Here is a 25218-nt window from a genome sequence, read left to right on the forward strand (position 1 = left end):
TTTTTTTTTACCAACAAATATGGTAGTGAGAGGAAGTACAGTCACGGGTAGTGAGAGGATGGGACTAGGTTAAACTGGGCCGACGTTGTGCACATTTTTTTCATCTTTGAAAAATCTGCTCTCAATACATTTCTGTTCCCAAAACTATAATCTGTTAGTGCACACATTTTTATAGACTTGATGCTTTGCCAACGTTTTAAAAGGGGCGTTGTTTAGAGTGCAACGTCGAATTGAGTTCGCACTTCAGAGGAGGCGTTCCCTAACGGAAATACATGCAAATACATGCTGCAAAGCACCAATAGGATCTCGCTAGCCCGTGCTTGGCTTTGTCCACCTCATTGCATGTTCTGCCCACTATGCTGCATTTGCTCCAACTGTAAACGACACAGATGCACTGTCTTGGGTTCGCTATAAATATCTTTGGTCGTACCTTGTTGTTTCGCAACGTATCTCCACATGGGCGGAACCAAACAGCGCTTGCCGCGTTCAAAACAACTGGGAACTCGGGAAATTTCCGACTTCTGTGCTTTCAAGACAACTGGAAACTGTTGAAACAAAACTCCGACCGGGATTCGTTTTGAATCATCATCCAAGTTGGTATTCCAGGTCGGAAATTCGGGCATCTTTCTAGAGCTCTGGCTTCCCGAACTGACGATCACGGACGTTATGACCCCCCCCCCGAGTTCCCAATTATCTTGAAAACACCAAGTGTCACACGACAGTTCACATGTAGCAGTTTCATTGCAGTGGTACTTGTACCGTCTTTCAAACACAAATGAGACAGACTCATAAAATATGCATTGTACAAAATCTGCAGTTCAAATCCTAACTTGTCTTTAGTTTGTGGACCCGCATTCTGACTGGTTGCATCACTGCCTGGTATGGCAGCTGCTCGTCCTCCGATTGCAAGGCACTACAGAGGGTAGTGCGTACGGTCCAGTACATCACTGGGGCCAAGCTTCCTCTCAACCAGGACCTCTATACCAGGCAGTGTCAGAGTAAGGCCCTATAAAGTGTCATACTCCAGCCACCCCAGTCATAGACTCTCTGCTAGCGCATGGCAAGCGGTACCTGAGCACCAAGTCTAGGTCCAAAAGGCTTCTGAACAGCTTCTACCCCCAAGCCATAAGACTCCTGAACAGGTAATCAAATGGCTACCCAAGCCCCTATTTTACAGTGCAGCTACTTTCTTATCTATGCATAGTTACTTTAACTCTACATGTACATATAACCTCGACTAACCTGTACACCCACACATTGACTCTGTACTGCTACCCCCTGTATACAGCCTCGCTATTGTTCTTTTACTGATGCTCTTTATTTTTTAATTATTTTTTAAAAACTGCATTGTTGGTTGTTGTAAGCATGTCACTGTAAGGTCTACTACATCGGTTGTAATTCGGTTCATGTGACAAATACAATTTTGATTTGTTTGTGCAAATCATGTTCTATATTTTATGATTGCCACCTAGTGGGCATTAGCCAGTAGTACCTTGGACAGCTCCTCAATACCATACAGTAATTGACTTTTTTTGTTACCAAGAAAGCACTTTCAAATGAGATTTTAGGCTTCAAACTGGTCCCCAGCGAATACTATCTGCCTGTAATTCAGTGACCATCTTCCATTCCCGTCTGAAAACCCACCTTTTCACCCTGGCTTTCACGTAATCCCATCCATCTGTTCATCCATTCAATGTTCAACTCTTTCTGATTATCATTTTGTCTGAGTTAGCTCAAGTCACCTACATACAGATAACTAAATGTATCCACATTGACACAGTCAAGTAGAGTTTAAACTAAGATTGCTGCGTGCATTGCAGGTTGAAGCCGGCTCAAACGTAGAAAGATATGTTTCACAAACAAGACAACTTTAAATTCTCATAATTCAAGTTTAATGGTTTGAAAAATTGTAAAGGTGCTATTTTATATTAATTCAAAGTTCTTTCTTTAAACATGAATTTCGATGGAAATAAAGATATGCAATATTATCATTGTCTTATAGGAAGGGAGGCTAGATGAGAGAAATGGAGAAATCAGGATATGGTTGGTGACACAGACAAACAAGACAGAAATAGCCCTCATATGTAAATGAGATAAGTAGAAGTGACGGTTGACAGAAGTAGAGCAAAACAGGTTACATAGCAGACACATTTCAGTCGTGGCAGTGACCCCATGTTGAGGTCAGCTGATGAAACTGAAAGGTAACGGAAGAAATCGGTCTCTGGTTTAAAACAAGACAGTGAGACACTTCTAAAGCACTGTTCCAACTCGGCTGAAGAAAAACGAACATTGGACCACGACAGGACTGTGAGAGGGAACAAAGACCTATTCAGGGCTGGAACCTTTCTCTACAGCTCGGTGAACCGTTGAGCACGTTACACATTGTGGACATTGAGTTTCCTTTGATAAAGAGCTGGAAAGTAGGAAACTATCTCGAGACATAATTCAAGGTTAGAATTAGTACAGAAAAAAAACAGGTTACGTACAACTACACATCCTCAGACCTGACCTGGGTGACACCCTTAGACATTTACAGTTATTCATTATTCCATTCAATCACTTTAACTTAATAAATGAGTTCATTCTGAACAGCCCTCGTTCTGAGCACTTTGTTATTCCAGTTAGACACACACTGTACATTATAGACTGTTCACTTTGACCTTGGGTTTTCGTTATCATCGTTAAAAAAAAGTAGCATCTCAAAAAGCTGTTAAAAACAGACTGGTCCTGATTGGCCGATAATCCTTGGGAGCGAGAGCCGACGCCCATCAACAAACATGTCTTTGGCCCTCTGACGTCAAGCAGCAGCATGGTGGTACTGACCAGGCTGGATGGGCTTGTCTTGAGAGAGCCTCAGCTTGCAATGCAAGGCAAAAAGCTTGCCAATCCTTTGAAACAGGCCTATAGTCTGATCTGTAGAAAAGTTCAATGTCTCTTCTGTGAGCTTGAAGCTCACAAAACAGCCCCTAAAACACTCCAAACTAGCTTGACAAAAAAACAACAACATTGAAACTAGAAGATGGAACGGACAGTTTTTTTTTGTTGGCTGGTCTTTGGTGCTTTAGAAGCACAAGGTGGCTGTACAGAGCATTATTTGCATGGGTACGTTGCATTACAATGGAAACATCGTCAATTTCGCTCAGTCGAGGCAAAGGGGGTGTCCCCTAACCAAGCAGATATATTTCTTATATACATGGTTGGTTACAAAGGCTAAAATGGTCCTAACAAATGGTTCATGAGTAGTTACTATGGTAACTCCTGAACTAAAATCAATCAATCAACCATATCCCCATATGAGCATGCAGTAACACACTTCACTCTCACTGAAAACACAACCCAACCAGCACAAGCCCAAGTACATGTGCGCATCAATACATTTCTATGAATGAAGCAGTAGCAAATGACTAAGCTTTCACCACAAAAAAACATTAACTTCCTCCCTCTATATCCACACCTTTAAAAAGAATAGCAACAATTTGACCTATTCAACCTGTGACCCTGACAGTTCGGGACATTCCCTTGGCTAGCAAAAGCACTCCACGCGCCTAGCTACGGGTCAGGTTCAATCCTGCAGTCGGGGAGAGACGGGAAACACTCATTTTGGGGCGGAATCCACTCAAATTCAAGTCCGAGTAATTGAAATTCAAGAATTGGTTAAGTGTCTCGTGCCAAAAAGATACTAATAGTTGTAGATTAATTTGCAAACACATTCAAAATGTGTTAATTCAAATTCCATTTGTGAATTCCAATTTCCAAAATAACCTCTGGCAATTTCTTCTGGCTATTTCTCCAAATGAAAGTTTAGCTAAATTAAAAATGTGCCCGTCTGTCCATCCATCTAGTCACCCAGGAACTGGAAGGTCACCTAAACATTGCACCCATGAGGACAAACCTCCATACACACATTTTTATGATAAATAGAAATGTAATTATGTCAATAGTATAAATTCGAACTCTTATTGCTTATTGCTTCTAAACGATACCTCGCTACGGCTTTACCCCAATCTGGACCTATAAACAATTTACAGAGTAGAGACAAACCCCACTGGTGATATGGCAAACACTGTAGTTTTTCATGCCATTGCAGGTGTGATTATGGTTTGTGTCGATACAGTATGCGTTTGTGCGTCTTCTGATATTTGAGCATGTTTGTCTGCAGGTAACAGCGCATCCCGTTTCTTCAACCTATAAAGTGTCCATGTTCTTATGTAACAGCGCATCCCGTTTCTTCAACCTATAAAGTGTCCATGTTCTTATGTGACAGCGCATCCCCGTATCACCAACACCTTGGAGGTGTGCATATGTGTAAAGTGTTCTAATGCATATACGTAACGGCGCATCCGGTTTTTAATCCGGTCTCACAGCTCCTTAGATGAGTGTGACAATTGCTTGATCCGGCATCCATGGGTGCGTCACTTCCCACACCTACCAAAGTCTCAGCAAGCAGAAAAAACGTTCTGCCAACGTTCTGTTCAGCAGCCCAGCAGAAAGCTGGGAAGAAATATACATGGCCTGCTGCAAGAAAAAAGACGGAGCCCTTTAAATCACAAGTCTTTGTTCTCAGTTTTTCAACTCCCGACATGTTCTTTCTCCTCTGTTGTGCAAGCATGCTTCAGATCCACATTGTGACTGACTAATAGTAGTACAGGTTTGAGGTGGTTAGGGCGGAAAGTGTGGATTGTGAAGGCTGGAGGAGCTGGGACTTGGTAGTTCAGAAGAGGAAGAATTGTAGTCCTTGGCAGGAGATGTAGTCCTCTACCTGGAGATCATGGAGCTGGACTGGGAGTGGTTAGAGGTGGCGTGGCTGAGCTGGGAGAAACCACTGTGGCTCGACTCCAAACTGGTCATAGAGCCCCTGAGTAAAAAAAAAAAGTTAGATTCATTTATTTAAATGTTTTCTTATTGTTGGCCTAACAGGTTTTAGAACTACATACTAAATGGGCTTAAAACAGACCTGGGTGCAAAAACTATTTGAAATGTTTCAATTTCTTTGAGTGTTTGCATTAGTTGTGATAGGTGGGAGGGGTTTGCACTTGTGGGACTCGTTTATTGGTTATATTGCAAAAGGAAAGCTCACTCAAGCACAGCTTAAGCATAAAACTAATAATAATAATGTTTTGTCACATAGGAAATGATTTCAAATAGTATTTCATCCCTGGTCTGGTATTAATGACGCCCATCTCCAGCTCCTGCTTTGTCAAGTCTAGTGCCGAATAGTGTAGATCATGCAGCAAGTCAAACCAAACGGAGGTGAATCCACTGTGTGACACTCATTTAGCATACTGCTCCAAATAGGTTCCTCTAACCCACGGTGACTAAAACATGGCCTCTCATGCTTCAGTGATTAGTTTCGAGGGGCATGAATTAAAGACTTCTTATCCTTATCAACCAATTTGCAGAGGCAGAAAAACACGGCAGGGATCGTCAGCTACATTCAGCTGTGGGCCGATGGTCGGGGGGCCGGAACATAATTACAAATCATTTGTAGACTGCAAATTGACCGCAAGAAGCCCAAACAGAAATCATATTTGGATTAAATCCCGAATCATTTTACAATGACTTTGATTTGTATGACGTCACGTGCCTCCATGATGCATGGGAATACTTGGGAACAGATTTCCTAAATTAAAAATCACTTTAAATCATTCTGTTATGTCCAACAATGTAAATAAATAAACCCACCCGCGAGCCACCAGTAGGGGAACCCTGAAATACAGGTAGCCCTTTGTGGCAAAGGAGGAAGGCAACTCAAACTTTAAAAAAGCATGTGTCTGTTAGTCATTCATGCAAGCAAGGGAGAGACTAGCTTAGTGAGTGAGTGCGAGTGGCCTTTCTCTAGCTAAAGCACAAAAAGAGAAAGCCTAGCATTGCTGGTGAGGTAATGCTCAAATAAAGCCATACGCGAAGGGTCAGGATGCTTAGCGTCTTACAGAGCTGTCGCTAACTGTTTAATGGGAGTTCTCGTAAGCAACCAAACGCAATGCAAAGCTAAGGGAGCACAAGTCCACTTACAAACTTTGAACGTCAAAGCAAGCCGTTCTTCACAGGAAGAGACAGAAGGAGTGGAAGAGGTGTTGGTGAGCGATAAGAGGACAGGAGCGCATTGAAAAGAAAGAGTGAAGGGTAAAACGGACAACTCTCTCTTTAGGAGGGGAAGCCTACACTTGGCACTTCATAATAATGGTTACATTAATGTCAATGTTGTATACAAAAAAATATCAAATGGAAGAAAGTGATGATACAATACAATAATAACACAAAATACAGTATGATTTAAAAAGATGACAGTTTGATGACCCATTTGATATCAGCTCACACACACACTAACCTGAAGTCCTCGGAGCCAATGACCTCTGTGTAGTACATGACTTTGCACTTGTGTGAGGAGACCTGCAGGGAGGCGAGGACGTCGTCCACGCGGGGCAGGTTGGTGGAGGCGCTGCCCGGCATGGTGTGGAACCTCCACTGCAGGATGTAGAACCCGGGCCACCTGGTCACGTGGGAACCCTGGGAAGAGGGACGGCGAGAGGGGGAAATGCATTAGATGAGAGGTTTTAAATCATTGTCAATCTGAACGTTCTTAACATTAAGTATTGAATGAACTGGTTTCAACATGGGTGTAATACGCAAACCTGTATATTTGAATGAGTCAATCTTAATTCATTAATTCAGTCAAGAGATTCTCTCAGGCACTGACAAAAAGAGCCACCTGCATGCCTGATGTCTTTCTCAATACTATGAAGAACTAGTGTGCTGCTCCAGTGCTGACCTGCACGCTCTCGCCCTCCTTGCAGGTGAGTGGTGACTCCACCATGCTGTAGTCCAGGCCTAAGGTCCAGGACTTGTCTATGAGCTGGACGTTGTTCCCCCCGGGGGTGGTGATGCTGCTGTGTTGCCCCACTAGGGGGTCCTTGCGGGGGGGTTGTGGGGCGCGCTTGGAGTGGTAGAGGTGGAAGACCACGTCACCCTTACACACGTCAAAGTCCCAGGTGATCACGGAGGCGGCGTCGATGATCTCGAGCACCACCTGGCAGGGGAAAGCAGGGAGATGAAGAGAGGAGGGTTATTATATATTATTGAAGGAGAGAGGGGAGAGAAAAGTAGAAATAAAAGAAAGAAAAAGAATGAGAGAAAAGGACAGATGACAGGAGGAGGAAAGACAGCAGATTTCTACCGACTAGTTACCACACGGCTCCTTTTATAAACAGATTTATATCATCCATCTACTTTTATGTAACAGAAACAAAAATAACAAATGGGTGCAGATTCCCCTCAAAGCAACATTCATGTTCAATTGGTAACAGAACAGTGGCTAAATGTCTGAAGATCAGTTTGAATGCACTTTCAGGACTTCTCCAGTGGGTGGCAGTGTCGGTCAAGCAACTTATTCCCCCCACAAACTACTTCAAAAGCTCCAGCCAAGGCCACAGTCGCCCCCGCTCTCCTCGAGTCCTCTCTGCTCCGCCCCAGCCGAGGTGCACTGTGTTGGGGGCTCACCTCGTGGGGCGCTCCCTTGAAGACGCTGGCACTCTGGTAGATAGTCTCTGTCCACAGGCTGATGTCTTCGTTCTCCAGCTCCTCTGCAGTACGGTACAGAGACTTGGGAACCAGGCCTCCCTCTGGGACTTCACACTGCACACAGAATTAGGCCACACCAGAAAGTACATGTCATTCTGCTCCACACAGATAATATCGTGTATATGCGCCGCACAGCCGTGAAAAAGAAAGGGATTACAAACGTGATCATGGCAACCACACGACAATGTGACTATGTTGGGTGATGACACCACACACACTCACCATACACTCTCCTCCCAGGAAGTCAGGGATGACCTCCTTGTCTATGTAGTCCAGCAGGCCGCCGGGGCCCTGGTAGTCATTTCCAGCGTAGATCAGGAACTTCTTACGGGTGTTCTCGTCGATGAACGGGCTCACCTGAACACAGGACAGAGACGGTGGGACGAGTCAACACCCTACTGCTCCCGCCTAAACACATCATGCCTAATGGCATCTCATCTAGTGCCCCGTAAGCACCATATAGGGAATAGGGTGCCGTTTAGAGGAGTCTCCAGCCATAGCATTTCATCGTGTCTCACCAGGGTCCAGAGCACAGGGAAGACTCGAGGAGCCCTCAGTATGAGCAGGCGTCCCAGGGTCTCTGGGTAGTTGGCCTCCACCACCTCAATGATTCTCAGAAGGGCCTTAACCCCCGGTCGCCACAGGTGGCGCATGTTTAGCCCTTCGAGGTCTACCAGACACGTCCAACAACTAGAGGGGAGAGCGAGAGAGAGAGAGGTTGGAGAACATTTGAAGTACTATGCACAGATTTTAAAGTACAACACACGTTACATTTCCAAATTCGACCCAGACGTCAAAAATCGGAGACATATTCCTCCCCCTCTCTCAATCCGGGACTCTCTCGCTGCCTCGGTCTTGCGCGAGGGAAGCTCCGTGGCTTTCCACCCTAGCACACCCGAGAAACAGTCCTGCATGGCTTCGCTCCATAGTCACGTCCATCTGATAAGCCTGACGGCTGCCAGACAACACCTCTATTCTCACATTCTCGCTCTCTTTTTCCCCGTCCCTCTCTTTTCCATTCCTCCTCTCACTCGCCCAATTTCTCGGTCACTCGCCCAATTTCCCCGTCTCTCTCACCCACACCTTTCAAAAAACCTCTGACGAATGCCAATACTCAAGCTTGTTAAATATCAGCGATACTACCAAGAGCAGTGTGCGGTTTCCTTTTTCCTTCTTCTCGCTCTCACCCACACCTTTCAGAGGAACCCTCCACATTCTTTCCATCTTGCCTAGAGAACTTTAAAGAGCATGCCCCACACTCCGCAGTCCCTGCGTTAATAACCCCACTGCACCAAGGCAAATTCCCATGATTCACATTAGCTTAGCAACAGCTTCAGAGGCCCCATAGGGCTCATTACTTGTTGAGTCCCCCTTCTCCCACAGAACTTGTGTCCTGTAGATCTGAGAGGCCTGGATGGGTGTATGCAATATGGCTTAAACTCCACTTGACCTATCAGAGGGAGTGGTGGAGCTGCTACCAAATAGCAACGGGGTGTGTACCTGATTGGTCGGCCGAAGACTTTGGTGTTCTCCTCACAGCGCCTGAGGCCTTCCTCGTTTATAGATAGAACCTGAAGGGTTAAAAAACACACAATGTCGGCATGCTTACACACACACAGAAACACACACACTTTAGTTACCACATCTGTGATTAACAGTAGAAGAGGCCCACTCACGTGTCTGAGTAGAGACTCCTCCCCCAGGGCTCGGACCAGCCCCTTGGTGTCCATCTGTCCCAGGCGCAGGATATAGAGAGGACGACCCTCTGGAAGTCACACAGACATAAGTATATTTGTGTCATCTAGGGATGCACATTTCGGTCAAATTTTGCTTCCGACTAACCAACCCTGATTAACCAGTCAAGAAACGGTAAAAAAAAATTCTAAACAGGAAAATATCTAACCCTAACCCATATAAGGAATCGATATGTTTCATTACGAGAAACACACAACGATAGCAACCCTATTGAACATGCAACTCCTGTAATGAAGCAGCTAATATAAAAACATTCAAAACACTTGCCAAAAAGCAATTAGTGGGAAAACACAGCTCTAAAACGGTGCACCCAGTGACAATGGCTCCATATGTGACAGAGATTAAAATCTCTGCTAGAAACGTAGAAAGATGTGGAATCCAATAGCAACAACTAGGATGAGTTGCTAATATGACCAGGATTGTGCCTTTGGCTTCTGGACAATGAAATAAAGTTAATATGAAAACCAATAGAACAGGTGAGAAATGCTGGTTCAAAGGTATGGGGAAGTCTTTATAAAAATCATGCTGGTTAAAAGGTATGGGGAAGTCTTTATAAAAATCATGCTGGTTAAAAGGTATGGGGAAGTCTTTATAAAAATCATGCTGGTTAAAAGGTATGGGGAAGTCTTTATAAAAATCATGCTGGTTAAAAGGTATGGGGAAGTCTTTTATAAAAATCATGCTGGTTAAAAGGTATGGGGAATTCTTTATAAAAATCATGCTGGTTAAAAGGTATGGGTGGTCCTTCTGTAGCTCAGTTGGTAGAGCATGGCGCTTGTAACGCCAGGGTAGTGGGTTCGATCCCGGGACCACCCATACGTAGAATGTATGCACACGACTGTAAGTCGCTTTGGAAAAAGCGTCTGCTAAATGGCATTTATCTATTTATCTTATGGGGAAGTCTTTATAAAAATCATGCTGGTTAAAAGGTATGGGAAGTCTTTATAAAAATCATGCTGGTTAAAAGGTATGGGGAAGTCTTTATAAAAATCATGCTGGTTAAAAGGTATGGGGAAGTCTTTATAAAAATCATGCTGGTTAAAAGGTATGGGGAAGTCTTTATAAAAATCATGCTGGTTAAAAGGTATGGGGAAGTCTTTATAAAAATCATGCTGGTTAAAAGGTATGGGGAAGTCTTTATAAAAATCATGCTGGTTAAAAGGTATGGGGAAGTCTTTATAAAAATCATGCTGGTTAAAAGGTATGGGGAAGTCTTTATAAAAATCATGCTGGTTAAAAGGTATGGGGAAGTCTTTATAAAAATCATGCTGGTTAAATAGTATGGGGAAGTCTGCTGAAATTTTGGCTATGCTACTTTGAAGCAAGGTAAGACATGCCTCATTATTTCAAGTGAAGTAAAACTGTCAAGTATCAAACAATTATACTGCCTCAAGCTCACATTGTAAAGTGGTGGGTGACCTGCTGACAGCCTGCCTAACGTTGACTTTAGCCGATGCACTTCAACGGCGAATGGGAGGCGCACTTTAATTACGAGTTGAGAAATAAAAACAGCTCTTTTTTGAATTGTTATTTGGTTGTGCAATGACTGGATTTCAAAAAGCACGTTAGACTCCAGTACCAGCTTTTTGAGGAGTTGCTCTCACGCTGCCTAACAGGTGATAGGCTATTCCACTCCTCAAACTCGGCTCTTATACAGTTCATTGTGTGATGAGGGCAATGCCTTGGGACGTGCAATAAACCAGGGCATGCAAATACCCAGGGAAAATATGCAGTAACAACGTTTTTAAAACTGGGACTGGTGAACTGCAATGCAGTCAATTCTAAGTTGTATTCCTTCATTGGACGAATATGGTGTATGACAGGAAGTTGTGGCTTAGACAGGGACTTATTTTTCTATTACAGTGAAATAAAAAAGTGACATTTTGGGAAGTCACTTCTGTTAACAACTTACAAAGAAACAGGACACACACAGATAACAGTTTTATTAAACCATGCGTAAATAATATGAGTACAGGAGGGTTTGTGCCGTGTGTCTAGATCTGAGCGACAACTGTATTTTGTGATCATCATCAGACTACCCCTCTACATCAAATCAAGACTCCATGACAATTATTAGCGACTAATTGTGTGCATGTATGTGCATGTGTGTGTGCGTGCGTGCGTGCGCCTGCCTGAGCATCTCTTTCTCTCCGTCTCCATACCTTTATCATGGTGGTGCCACCCTCCAGTGTAGTAGTCACTGAGGACCTGTGGTGAGGTCCACGTCTCTAACAGATAGTCCACCTGGTGCTGTTTCCTCCATGTTAAGGACTGACACAGGATCTCCCTGGCCTTCTCCATGTTAAAGTCCCTGGCCCGCAGGAAACGAAGGATGTGCTCGTCCTTAGGGATCTGGAAAGGTGGCGAGGAGGGAGAGGCGGGAGTAAGGGTAAGGGTCTCCAAGGGGGGGGTCAGAGGTGGCAGGGTAAGAGCGTGCGCGTGTGAGCATGTCACACATGCCTCTGTTTGTGTCTCAAGTAGCAGAGTATGATTTCAAAAGATAGAATATGCTTTAGTATGTGTGTATTGAAAACTGTAAGGGTGTGTGTGTGTCTCACCTTGCCCTTGTGGCTCTCCTGCAGCCACTGTCGTAGTCTGATCAGACAGCTCTCCTGCAGAGGAGTCAGGTCTCCCAAGTAGCGCTTGATGTAGTCTGCATCCAACTTGTCTACAACACACACAGACAATTTGGGGAATTCTCAAGTCAGTCAATTCAATCTCATTCAAAATCAAATCACACAGCTAAACGCCACTAAAAAAATCTTGTTTCCCATTTTCCTAACGTATTGAAACTTATGAACAGTTTCTCAATTATCCATCAGTACTAACCATCGGGCGTGCCCGTTAGATTCTCCATCTGGTCGTCAGGTTGGTTCGTGGCATCGTTGCTGGTGGCTTCACTTTGGGTGGCATCGGCAAGCTCGCGGTCATTGGCATCCGTGGACACGGGGATTGAGACGGCGGGCGTGACAGGCAGCTCCAGCTGGAGGAGCTTCGGAGTGGCACAGACAGGTTTGGTGGTGACGGAGGAGGAGGGGGGAGCATCCAGGGAGGGAGTCCAGCGGGGCACGTGGCTTATCCCCTCTTCCTCCAGCTGGTTTAGGTAGAACTCTATGATCTCCTTACCCTGAAGACGAGAGAGGGAGGGAGAGAGACATGGAGAGATGGAGAGGGGTGGGGTGGGAGTATGGGGGGAGGAGAGAAAGAGTGACAGAGTGAGGAAAAGGAGAGAGTTAGAGTTACTAATATGGAAGGAGGCTAAATAGGGACTTGGAGCTTATCTTTGTTTACACTGGCTCGGCAAATTGGCTTACATTACATAATAAGAGCCACTTCACACTAGACCTCACCACTCACGGCCCAATGGCATGTCTGCTGTATTAACACTGGATTCCATGGTTGGGTCAGTTCCTTTTCATTTCACTCAATGCAGGAGATGAATTAAATTCACAATACAATTAGGTCATAAAAAAAAAAATTGAATGCCAATTCACTTATTGAGTTGAAATGGAGCCTAGTTGGATTCATCATTTTTTGCATGAGGGGAATGTTTGCCGTCTGGTGAATTCTCTAAATATGATACATCTGGGTTGTATTCAGTAGGATGCAACGTACCAACGATAAACGAAAGCCAACATTTCTTATTTGACAAGGTTCAGGTCGTCCCGCTACCTTTCAGTCTGTTTACTTACTGTCAGTGTCTAATGAATATGACCCTGATCAGATCCGGCGCTCACACACACCTTCTTGATACTGCTGGCGTACTGCTTCATGGCTATCTTCTCCACTGTGCTCTCGAAGCCGAAGAACGACTTGATGTCCAGGCTGGCCGACTGCTCGAAACACGTCCAGTCCTCATTCTCAGGGTGGGCCTGCACACACACACACACACGAAAGTGAAGTTACAAGTGTTACCGTGGCAACCACACATGGCAATATGACTCTGTGCCGAGCGGTGACGCACACTACAAGCCACACATCCTCAGCTGTGTGTGGGAGTGCGTACCGATGACACTACCCACTGGCATTATACCAATACTGACAGGTTGTGCCGTTATATGCCAACAAATATTGATAGTAGGGGGGAATTTGGTGACGGTATCAAGCACAGACAACACATTCACACAGCCTGAGATTGTATCAAAATAGATTTTGTCAGATGTCTGAGTGGAGTGTGTTAGATAGGACTGGGAGTGTCAGATGTCAGTGAGTAGAGTGTGTTAGATAGGACTGGGAGTGTCAGATGTCAGTGAGTGGAGTGTGTTAGATAGGACTGGGAGTGTCAGATGTCAGTGAGTGGAGTGTGTTAGATAGGACTGGGAGTGTCAGATGTCAGTGAGTGGAGTGTGTTAGATAGGACTGGGAGTGAGAGTGTCAGATGTCAGTGAGTGGAGTGTGTTAGATAGGACTGGGAGTGTCAGATAGAGTGGAGAGTGTTAGATAGGACTGGGAGTGAGAGTGTCAGATGTCAGTGAGTGGATATAGGACTGGGAGTGAGAGTGTCAGATGTTAGTGAGTGGAGAGTGTTAGATAGGACTGGGGACTGGGAGTGTCAGATGTCAGTGAGTGGAGAGTGTTAGATAGGACTGGGAGTGAGAGTGTCAGATGTCAGTGAGTGGAGTGTGTTAGATAGGACTGGGAGTGAGAGTGTCAGATGTTAGTGAGTGGAGAGTGTTAGATAGGACTGGGAGTGAGAGTGTCAGATGTCAGTGAGTGGAGTGTGCTAGAAAAGACTGGGAGTGAGAGTGTCAGATGTCAGTGAGTGGAGTGTGTTAGATAGGACTGGGAGTGAGAGTGTCAGATGTCAGTGAGTGGAGTGTTTAGATAGGACTGGGAGTGAGAGTGTTGATTGTCAGACACCGCTAGGCAAACCGAGGCAAGTCATACAGTGATCCCTCCGTGACACAACGACTGACAGAGATTATTTTACGATGTAGCTCTTCGGCTAGCTCTGGCGCTGGATACCTGGCTATCTCTGGCTACCAAAATATGTCAGCTTTAGCCAACTTTAGCTCCGTCTAATTGAGCTGCCGAGCCTCGTTAGCACCCGCAGGCTAACTGTAACTGTTCTTCACAAAGCTGCATAGCGGACCTAAAATAGGCCCGCTAGCCTCGTTAGACGCTAATGCAATGTGCTTGACCTCATTAACTCAGAGCACATTCATTCACCACGGGAGCCTGGTGAGAGTAGCACTGAGGTCAGAGGAGGGAGTGGGGCAACACACCGCAATAGGTCTGGGAGGTGTGAAAGAACTGACTCCAGAATAGTGTGTGAGTGTGTTGAGGCGGAGTGCTGCCGGTAACAATGGGAGGTCTGAATTATTCAGTGGGAAGGAAGCAGCATATGAGAGGCTGGTTGGAACACAGCTTTCTCTGTCTATTTGGAGAGAAGCATTGTGAGTGCATTGGAGGGAGGGGGTTCAGACATAAGTGTGCTGTCGACAACTTGCTTTTACAGGGCTGTGTGTAAGTGTCGTGTGAGATAAGGTGATATAAAACTAAGACTGAAGTGACGTGTGTGTACTGTAGCTACATATCAGGAGCTGGTTGGAATACCGCTTGATCCGTCCAATGCATAGGTGTGCTGTCGACAGCTGGCTTCAAAGTGGTTTAACAGGGATTTGTGTGTGTGTGTGTGTGTGTGTGTGATTGAGTGTGTGTGTGCGCACGCATTTGACAAATTAAAGCCAAGGCTTGAATGTGTGTTAGCGAATGGACAGGTAGCTTATGTAACCATTCTAACCAAAGCTACAATTTAATGTGTGTGTGTATGGCACGTGTGTGTGCATGCGCGTGTGTGTGTGTGTAACACACCGAGTAGCTGCAGAGTTCGTGGATGATGACTCTGTTGGAGAAGGTCTCGTTGTGGGACTCGATGTGGAGCGTCCTCTCTCTCTTGTTCAGAGTGTTCTCCTGGCTGAAGTACACATAGTCCACCCCCGCAATCTGCGCACAAAAGGACACTGATGAAACCAGTTGCAGCAAAACTAAAATGGTCAAAAAGGAAAAACGGATACACCGATTACAAAATGGCCGATGCCTGATTTGGGTGTTACGGTCTTTTGATTTGGTTTTTCCCCCCCGTCATGTCAGCTTCGCTTAGAATACAAGCTACAGATGTTTCAAATGCTACTTCATTTAAACTGTCCCCTGAAAATCTCACTTAAAATGAATATTCTGTTAACTCGTATCCAAATAATGTTGCTGACTCGTCCTATACTCGAATTCGTGGCCAAAGCATAAATTGGAGAAAAACGCTCAAATATCAAACTTGTATCTCAAATAGACAGTTTAAAAAAATGCTTGCTATTTCCTCGTAGAACATGTCATCTTCCTGAGGAGGATGAGCTGGCCAATCAGCGATCTACTCACATCAATATTTTGAATGACCGGTATATGTCAACACCACTCTGTGGTTGGGGTAAGCCAACACCATTCCAACACAGAAAATATACTTTTTAAACATATTTAATCAAATTAAAAAAATTGGAACGAAAACTATTTCACTAATTTTAAGTAATTCTAGGTCATATTTCATAGAAATCTTGAAACATTGAGCGGAAACTTAAAACATTACTCAAACGGCTTCTGCTTTTGCTTGGCCTTTGGGGTCTAGGCTGTGTTACTGTAAAGCACTTTGTGACAACCCCTGAGGTACAAAAGGACTTTAAAAAGTACAAGACTCACGTCAACTGACAATGCTTTATGAATACATTTGATTGGTTGACCGACCAGACTCAAGAGGGAAGTTAGCGACAGGTTAGCCGTACCCGCTTGAGGAGACGAGGGGCGTCCACGTCCAGTTTGCAGCGGCGCTGGACATTGTGTACGGATCCGTCCTCGCTCTCAGTTTCCTCCAACACCTCGCTGTCCACAAACATGGGAATCAGGTGACACGTGGGGAATCGCCTCTCGTAGGCCTGCGAGAGAGACGGAAAGAGAAAGGGTTTTTAAGTGTGGGACTCGTGTGTTTTGGCAACGCAAACTCCTTTACCGTCCATGTTAATAAAGTTGATTGAATTGAGAGAGAGTGAGACATATCAGACAAGATATTCTAGCATTTGTATCTCCAACAGTGACATTTAATGAAATAGCCTAGTTCCCAAAATCAACATTGTCAGCTGTTCTCATATCTCAAAAAAAAGTGAGCAAGAGAAAGAAAGTGATAAAGGTTGACAATATATGCCATTTAGCAGACGCTTTTATCCAAAGCGACTTACAGTCATGTGTGCATACATTCTACGTATGGGTGGTCCCGGGAATCGAACCCACTACCCTGGCGTTACAAGCGCCATGCTCTACCAACTGAGCTACAGAAGGACCACGAGGGGTTAGGACAGAGACAAAACACCATTCAGGTCTACTCCGCGACCCACACATCCCCTCACTAACGTCGACTCGTATCCAATTGTCTCAGCAGCTGGCACACGCGCCAGCAATACACAATGCATCGTTTCATTATCTTGGGATGCAAAATAATAGGCCTAGTAATAACAAGCCCAGTTATAAGAAAAGCCTAGTAAAAAGGCACCCCAAGGCACAATATATATCAGTAGAATTCTGCTCATAAACCACAACACCACCTAGGTTGCAACCAAAATGGCACCCTAGTCAAAAGTAGTGCACGATGTAGGGATTAGGGTATCATTTCAGACACAGCCCTCAATGTATTCTGCTGCTGAAGGCAGCTGTTACACAACGTAAGGTCTTTGGCCCACAATGAACCTGGCATTGCTTTCATAATGTTTTATTACTGATCCTGGACCAGATTGGCAGGGTTATGTAAGCAGCCAGGGGACATGAAAATACATGTATGGACAGGTCCCCGATCAGTTTGGAGAGGTGTGGGAGACAAAGTGACACCGCGCTCAGAACAGTCAAGGGACTTGTACACGATGACAGCATCTTTGCTAATTCTAGGCCAAGTCTGTGCCCTGTGTTGTAATAAAGGAACTCATTTGGTCTACTTCTTCTTGGCTGCTCTAGATACCATTATTTTATTTCATTTTGTGCTGAATGGGCAGACTCTTATCCTGGCCCAGTTGGATTCTGCAGTCTGGAGAGAGCGAGCGACCGAGAGAAGAGAGGAAGGAGAGAGAAAAATGAGGGAAGTGGTCGTTCGGGCAATGTGAGGCCACCACTGGGCACAAATCAACCACTTAGTCAAGATGGCTCAGACTGGAAACATACATGTAAAAGCTAAGTAAGAGAGCGAGGTTGGATGTGTTCATCAGTTATACTGGAGCAAGATGTCCCCGACCTCTGAAAAGGCATTGGGTTCAGCTCAGGTCCTCTAAAACCAGTGTTTTCCAATCCTTTTCATACCAGGGACTCGCAAGCTATGGCTTTTCCTTTTTGGGGCCACAGACTGGAGGTTGAGAAACACCCCGGAAGCCTAGACATGGGCCTTGTCATATAACTGTAATAAGGGCTAGAGCTTACCCTGCTAAAAATGGGACCGGTATTCAGGCCGGGGTGTGAGGCCATGAGCAAACCAGGCTAAGTAGGGGCTTTGGAAATTGGCAATACCTGCACCCCCCGTTCTTTGTATCTCCAGTCAGCATGGTACCAGACTGCCTAATAAAACAGCCAGGGCTGTTTGCCTGCGTCCCCAATGGCAATATATTCCCTAAAGTGCTAAAATAGTGCACTATATAAGCAATAGGGTGCCATTTGAGACACAGACATTGAGCTGGCCCCACTATAATCATGCTGAGTTCTGTTTTTCTCACAGGTCTAGAACAAAGGTCTAGAACAGAGGCTCTCAGAGGCGTACAGTCAGCACTATGGCAGGAGTAAACACGGTGTTTGGTGTTCGCCCATCCAGACAGACTACTGCATCAACATCAACAAAATGCTCTCAACGGCGCTAAACATCACATGAAGGGGCAGGCAAAATACAACAAACAGAATTCTTCACACCCAACAACATACCTCAACACAAAAACAGACTGTTATATAAAACACACACACACATACATATATATATAACAAACGTCAATCATCATGCCCAATAACAACAATTCACACCACAGACTGCATAAACAAAGCAAACATTTCTTGGTAAATCCATTTCAATTCAAATCACTTTGACAGCACCCCTTTTGATTTGAACAAAACACCCCGTACATATTTGCCCATTGTAGAAGTGCTCAGAAAGTGACGTGATGGATCTGAATGCCAAGAGATAAAGGTGATCAAATTTGAGGCATTTTGCATACCCCATCATACCATGAGACATCCATGTCTTCATCACTGGGAAAGATAAACAGTTGAGATTGATATTTAAAAGCTCACAAAACAGGGTTGTCAACCTATTTGATCATTTCTGGAGAGAAAAAAAAACATGTTTCTTACATATTGGCATATGTTCCAGGTTAAACACTATTTTGCATCCAAGGTTTTTTGTGTTTATGTAGGGTTCTACGCTACAAAATAATATAATTTACAAATATTACACAAATCAGTTGAAAAGGTTTACAATTTCATATTTCCATACATCTATTTCATGAAATAATAAAATAGTTTGATATCACTGTTAGCTTTTAAAAGCTATCAAACTCAACATTTTTCATTTTTCCATGTTGTTTGTGGCTGTCTCGACATGAAATGCAAAAAAACTTCATCTCCCAAATGTGTTGGCATTAAGGTCCAAAAAGTCATTTTATGACCACTTCTTCCATGGGAAAACACACATGGAAAGTTGTTTTAATTAAAAGGGATGCAGTCAAAAAGTGATTGAAACCAAATGGATTTACCCTTATGTCAAACATGACGTTTCAGACCAAAAACAAGGAAGGCCAAAGACATGTAACTGCCAAAATAAAGGAAACCCCAACATCGTGTCTTAATAGGGAGGGGGCACCACGAGTCAGAACAGCTTCAATGCACCTTGGCATCGATTCTACAAGTGTCTGGAAATCTATTGGAGGGACTCGACACCATTCTTCCACGAGAAATTCCATCATTTGGTGTTTTGTTGATGGAAAACCCCGTCTCAGGCACCACTCCAATTCGAATCTGTGTTCAATTGGGTTGAGATCTGGTGACAGAGGGCTATGGCATACGTTTTACAATCATTTTCATGCTCAAACTCTGTGGATGGGGGCATAGCCCTGGTTGCCAAAGTAATGGCCTGCCCAGCATTTTTTTATACATGACACTAATCATGATGGGATGTTAATTGCTTAATTCCACACCTGTGTGGAACCAAGTACTTTAATTATAAGCCTACTTTGTATCCCTCATTTACTCAAGTGTTTGATTTATTTTGGAGGTTAGATGTACATAAGAGTCAACATACCCCCAATGTTAAACAAAGGTCACATGACAAAGGAAAACAAACTCCACAACAAATAGGGAAGCAAAACAGAAATTGTAAAGGCCATGATAGTGACTATTTAAACAGAGACACACAAGTCACAACACCACTCAAGCCAGTACTCAGTGTTCTGACTCAGGGGGAAGAGCTGACTTTCAGATCAGTGAGGGAAAAACAACGATGGGTAACTAGAAATGACATAACCCACCAAGTGCCTTCTAAACATGTTGCAGAGTGTACCTTGTAGTGCTTTTTAGCGGTAACCCAAAGACAATGTACTAGTTTGTTGAAGGTGTCACATGATGTTTGAGACGCCCTCGAGATACAGGTCAAATCAATCCGGGATGCCTCTTCCAAACAGGAAATGACCTACGTATTACATATCAAAAGGCCCGAGTGACATCACCAAAACTCAAATACCACATTTGCAAGCATGACTCGATGTTTTGTCACAGCTGAGCACATGCTCAAACATCCAAAACTCGCAATGGCGACTGGGTCAATATTTAGGCCTTAGGCTGTCTAATATTGACAAAGCATCATGGTGCTATTAAAAAGTCAATTCAAGATAAGGGTGTCTTAAAGTCACGTAAGAAGTGTGTCACGCTCGGCGTTGACAGGTGACAAGAGGTAGACGAGGACATGTTCCAATACTCTGACATGGTCTCCTTCCTTGTTTCATATCCATCATTAATGCTGATCGGTTTAATGGCTGGATGGTTTCCCCACATGTTGCTGTGACTTCTATCAGAGGTTGTGTATAGTGACGGCAAGGAAGTTGGAAATATTTAAGGATGTTCAAAAGATTAAACAGTAATTGGGACAAAGGCCTAGTCAGTCACGCGAGCCACCGCCCCATTGTCACATGATTCTAGTGGTTAGAGCGTTGGGTCAGTATCGTGGTGTGATCATAACAACATACAGGTACTCAAGTCCTTCTGTTCACCCGATTTAGAATTATTCACAATCAAATGTCGACCGTATTATCTACTAAGGGAATTCTCTTCGATTATAATCACAGCCGTATATATTCCCCCCCAAGCAGACACATCGATGGCTCTGAACGAACTTTATTTGACTCTTTGCAAACTGGAATCCATTTATCCGGAGGCTGTATTCATTGTAGCTGGGGATTTTAACAAGGCTAATCTGAAAAACAAGACTCCCTAAATTTTATCAGCATATCGATTGCGCAACCAGGGCTGGAAAAACCTTGGATCACTGCTATTCTAACTTCCGTGACGCATACAAGGCCCTGCCCCGCCCTCCTTTCGGAAAAGCTGACCACAACTCAATTTTGTTGATCCCTGCCTACAGACAGAAACTAAAACTGAAAGCCCGAACCACTGCTTTTAATCAGGGCAAGGTGACCGGAAACATGACCGAATACAAACAGTGTAACTATTCCCTCCGCAAGGCAATCAAACAAGCTAAGCGTCAGTATAGAGACAAAGTAGAATCTCAATTCAACGGCTCAGACACAAGAGGTATGTGGCAGGGTCTACAGTCAATCACGGATTACAAAACGAAAACCAGCCCCATCACGGACCAGGATGTCTTGATCCCAGGCAGACTAAATAACTTTTTTGCCCGCTTTGAGGACAATACAGTGCCACTGACACGGCCCGCGACTAAAACATGCGGACTCTCCTTCACTGCAGCCGACGTGAGGAAAACATTTAAACGTGTTAACCCTCGCAAGGCTGCAGGCCCAGACGGCATCCCCTGCCGCACCCTCAGAGCATGCGCAGACCAGCTGGCTGGTGTGTTTACGGACATATTCAATCAATCCCTATCCCAGTCTGTTGTTCACACATGCTTCATGAGGGCCACCATTGTTCCTGTTCCCACGAAAGCTAAGGTAACTGAGCTAAACGACTACCGCCCCGTAGCACTCACTTCCGTCATCATGAAGTGCTACCTGACACCCTAGACCAACTCCAATTTTCTTACCGCCCAAATAGGTCCACAGACGATCAACCACACTGCACACTGCCCTAACCCATCTGGACAAGAGGAATACCTATGTGAGAATGCTGTTCATCGACTACAGCTCGGCATTTAACACCATAGTGCCCTCCAAGCTCGTCATCAAGCTCGAGACCCTGGGTCTCGACCCCGCCCTGTGCAACTGGGTACTGGACTTCCTGACGGGCCGCCCCAGGTGGTGAGGGTAGGCAACAACATTTCCACACCGCTGATCCTCAACACTGCGGCCTCACAAGGGTGCGTTCTGAGCCCTCTCCTGTACTCCCTGTTCACCCACGACTGCGTGGCCACGCACGCCTCCAACTCAATCATCAGGTTTTCGGACGACACAACAGTGGTAGGTTTGATTACCAACAACAACGAGACGGCCTACAGGGAGGAGGTGAGGGCCCTCGGAGTGTGGTGTCAGGAAAATAACCTCACATTCAACGTCAACAAAACTAAGGAGATGATTGTGGACTTCAGGAAACAGCAGAGGGAACACCCCCCTAACCACATTGATGGAACAGTTTTGGAGAGGGTAGTAAGTTAAGTTCCTCGGCGTACACATCACAGACAAACTGAATTGGTCCACCCACACAGACAGCATCGTGAAGAAGGTGCAGCAGCGCCTCTTCAACCTCAGGAGGCTGAAGAAATTCGGCTTGTCACCAAAAGCACTTACAAACTTCTACAGATGCACAATCGAGAGCATCCTGTCGGGCTGTATCACCGCCTGGTACGGCAACTGCTCCGCCCACAACCGTAAGGCTCTCCAGAGGGTAGTGAGGTCTGCACAACGCATCACCGGGGGCAAACTACCTGCCCTCCAGGACACCTACACCACCCGATGTCACAGGAAGGCCATAAAGATCATCAAGGACAACAACCACCCGAGCCACTGCCTGTTCACCCCGCTATCATCCAGAAGGCGAGGTCAGTACAGGTGCATCAAAGCTGGGACCGAGAGACTGAAAAACAGCTTCTATCTCAAGGCCATCAGACTGTTAAACAGCCACCACTAACATTGAGTGGCTGCTGCCAACACACTGACTCAAATCCAGCCACTTTAATAATGGGAATTGATGGGAAATGATGTATCACTAGCCACTTTAAACAATGCTACCTAATATGTTTACATACCCTACATTATTCATCTCATATGTATATGTATATACTGTACTCTATATCATCTACTGCATCTTTATGTAATACATGTATCACTAGCCACTTTAACTATGCCACTTTGTTTACATACTCATCTCATATGTATATATTGCACTCAATACCATCTACTGTATCTTGCCTATGCCCCTCTGTACCATCACTCATTCATATATCTTTATGTACATATTCTTTATCCCCTTACACTTGTGTCTATAAGGTAGTAGTTTTGGAATTGTTAGCTAGATTACTTGTTGGTTATTACTGCATTGTCGGAACTAGAAGCACAAGCATTTCGCTACACTCGCATTAACATCTGCTAACCATGTGTATGTGACAAATAAAATTTGATTTGATAACCGGAAGGTTGCTGAGCTCACAAGGTAAAAAAAAAAACTGTCGTTCTGTCCCCGAGCAAGGGAGTTAACCCACACCGGAGATGTGGATGTCGATTACGGCAGGCCCCCCCGCACCTCTCTGATTCAGAGGGGCTGGGTTAAATGCGGAAGACATTTCAGTTGGACAACTGACTAGGTATCCCCCTTTCCCAATGGGTTCTATAACTGAACTGACTGATTGATACAAACAGAGCTACAGGCAGTCAAATGCAGCAGTTAATCCAAACAGATCCAACTGATGGAGCTCCAACACAGCACAGAAAAATATCGATTGGATTGCCTCCAGCGCAACCCTTCCCTGGAGCAGATTAGGCTAGCTGTCAACAAGAAAAAGGAAAGGAGAAAATATTTGACTAAATTGGCTATATGAGAATGTACAAATAAGCACACAAGCATGTGTGTGTGTGTGTGTGTGTGTGTGTGTGTGTGTGTGTGTGTGTGTGAGCTCAGGTCTCCATAGCTACAGGATACACTAAAGGATAGGCAGGCCAAGTGTGTGAGTAACATTCCCAGGAATTTAGCTGGGATGTTTATAGGATCACTTTCCAGACATGCATGAGGGAAATATCAAAACAATACACAATACCTAATCCTTTCCAGGAAATAGAAAGGCCTTCTTCCTTTAGGAAAGGATAGTAAGACTGAGGGTGGAAGACTGGAAGAGGAACTAATTCTTAGTGTTTTCAGGAAGGGGAACAGAGGACACGTTGGAATGGAAGTGAAAACAGTGGGAATAAATTAGTCGGGTGGAAAAGGAACCACATGATATTATTCAAGAATATTTCCAGACTAGAGGAGACTAGATGGTGTGTGAGTGTGGCTTTGAAAGAGGCTGGTCTTTAGAAATGGAAGGACACTGGCCAAAGCCAGGCTGCTGGAGCTGATGTGTGGGCGTGTGACTGCCTCAGTGTTGCCGCAACGTTCGTCGCTAGCAGTAATAATGTTTGTGTGTGTGTGTGTGTGTGAGAGAATGTGTGTGTTGGTCAAGGAAATTGACTTGCCCTGCGATGGACCACTGGACCACAGTGTGTTTATGAGACCTGTTTCCGCTATGTATGCCCACTGTGTGTGTGTGAAAGAAGTGGGGTAGAGTAGAGACTCCTGTTGCTTGGGGCGGAGCAGCCCGTCTGCACGGCACACACACATACATATCATCCTCACGTCACAACAATTACATCAGCTCTAATTAAGCTAAGGTTTGCTCTGAGATCAGTTCTTCACCCTGCCTGGCAATCAGCAGAGATCTAGCCGACACTAAGAACTGACTCTAGATCAGATGACAGGATCTGATTAAGAGCTTTTAAAAAAAATAGCCAACGCAGACAGGCCCTAATACAAACTGAGATCACAGATATCTAGTCCTACACTCTCCCTAAAACACACACACACACACACACGGAGGGAACATGGATGCAGTAGCATAGTGCTGACGTAGCCTAATGGTTAAATCAATAGACAGTAATGTCGGGACCCACGGCTTAAATCAACACACTGTTTACAGTGCCGATACCACAGTGCCGGTGTTACTGAAAGAAACGGTCACAGTTGCAAGGGACATCATCTCAAACACAATTGAAATGGACTCCAGTGGACTTCCTAGTTAGGTGCGAATGTCGTCCTGTCTCTAAACAAAGGCATTTAGATGTTCGTGATAGGGCCGGAACGTTCTTTTTGCTGTTGACGAAACTATTATCTTGTTTGAAAGAGAGAGACGTTTACCTTAGAATGAAGCTATTTGTACAAAAGAGATTGAGGTATTTGGAGAGTTCGGTTACATACGGAGCTCTTTGGTCCAACAGACCTACACAAGTCTTCAGGTGACATGCCATAGTAATATTTGAAATTAGAACCCCCTCCTTTTTTAAACTTTCCCTCCTTTTTTAAACTTTCCCTATAGCCATTATTCCATTTCTCTTCTTTTTCCAGCACAAAGTGGATTGAATTCAGGGCAAGGCCCACACACACACACACACTTTGTAAACATAGGAACAAAAGGAGCATTATTGTGTTAGCTTGCGGCACTATTCTGGAAAG

At 44.7% G+C, this 25218-nt stretch overlaps 1 protein-coding gene across 6 annotated transcripts in view; it reads right to left on the reverse strand.

The window, feature by feature from the left end:
- Positions 1–1869: 1869 nt before the first annotated feature.
- Positions 1870–25218, reverse strand: part of LOC118364942 (SEC14-like protein 1) — a 59575-nt gene continuing 36226 nt past the window's right edge. For 3 of the 6 annotated variants that reach the window (XM_052490571.1, XM_052490569.1, XM_052490570.1), the window contains 15 exons: positions 16104–16253; positions 15148–15279; positions 13077–13205; positions 12163–12460; positions 11892–12001; positions 11496–11730; positions 9255–9343; positions 9079–9149; positions 8097–8268; positions 7801–7935; positions 7498–7632; positions 6770–7027; positions 6329–6507; positions 6013–6039; positions 1870–4855 (listed from right to left, as the gene is read on the reverse strand). In XM_052490571.1, the coding sequence (XP_052346531.1) occupies positions 4756–4855; positions 6013–6039; positions 6329–6507; positions 6770–7027; positions 7498–7632; positions 7801–7935; positions 8097–8268; positions 9079–9149; positions 9255–9343; positions 11496–11730; positions 11892–12001; positions 12163–12460; positions 13077–13205; positions 15148–15279; positions 16104–16253 (2220 nt within the window). In that variant the 3' untranslated portion in view covers positions 1870–4755. The remainder of the gene's footprint in view (positions 4856–6012; positions 6040–6328; positions 6508–6769; positions 7028–7497; positions 7633–7800; positions 7936–8096; positions 8269–9078; positions 9150–9254; positions 9344–11495; positions 11731–11891; positions 12002–12162; positions 12461–13076; positions 13206–15147; positions 15280–16103; positions 16254–25218) is intronic. The other 3 variants (XM_052490573.1, XM_052490572.1, XM_052490574.1) reach the window with 3 other exon arrangements.

Source organism: Oncorhynchus keta, chromosome 32 (genome assembly GCF_023373465.1).
Source record: "Oncorhynchus keta strain PuntledgeMale-10-30-2019 chromosome 32, Oket_V2, whole genome shotgun sequence".
In the NCBI taxonomy this organism is placed as follows: domain Eukaryota; kingdom Metazoa; phylum Chordata; class Actinopteri; order Salmoniformes; family Salmonidae; genus Oncorhynchus; species Oncorhynchus keta.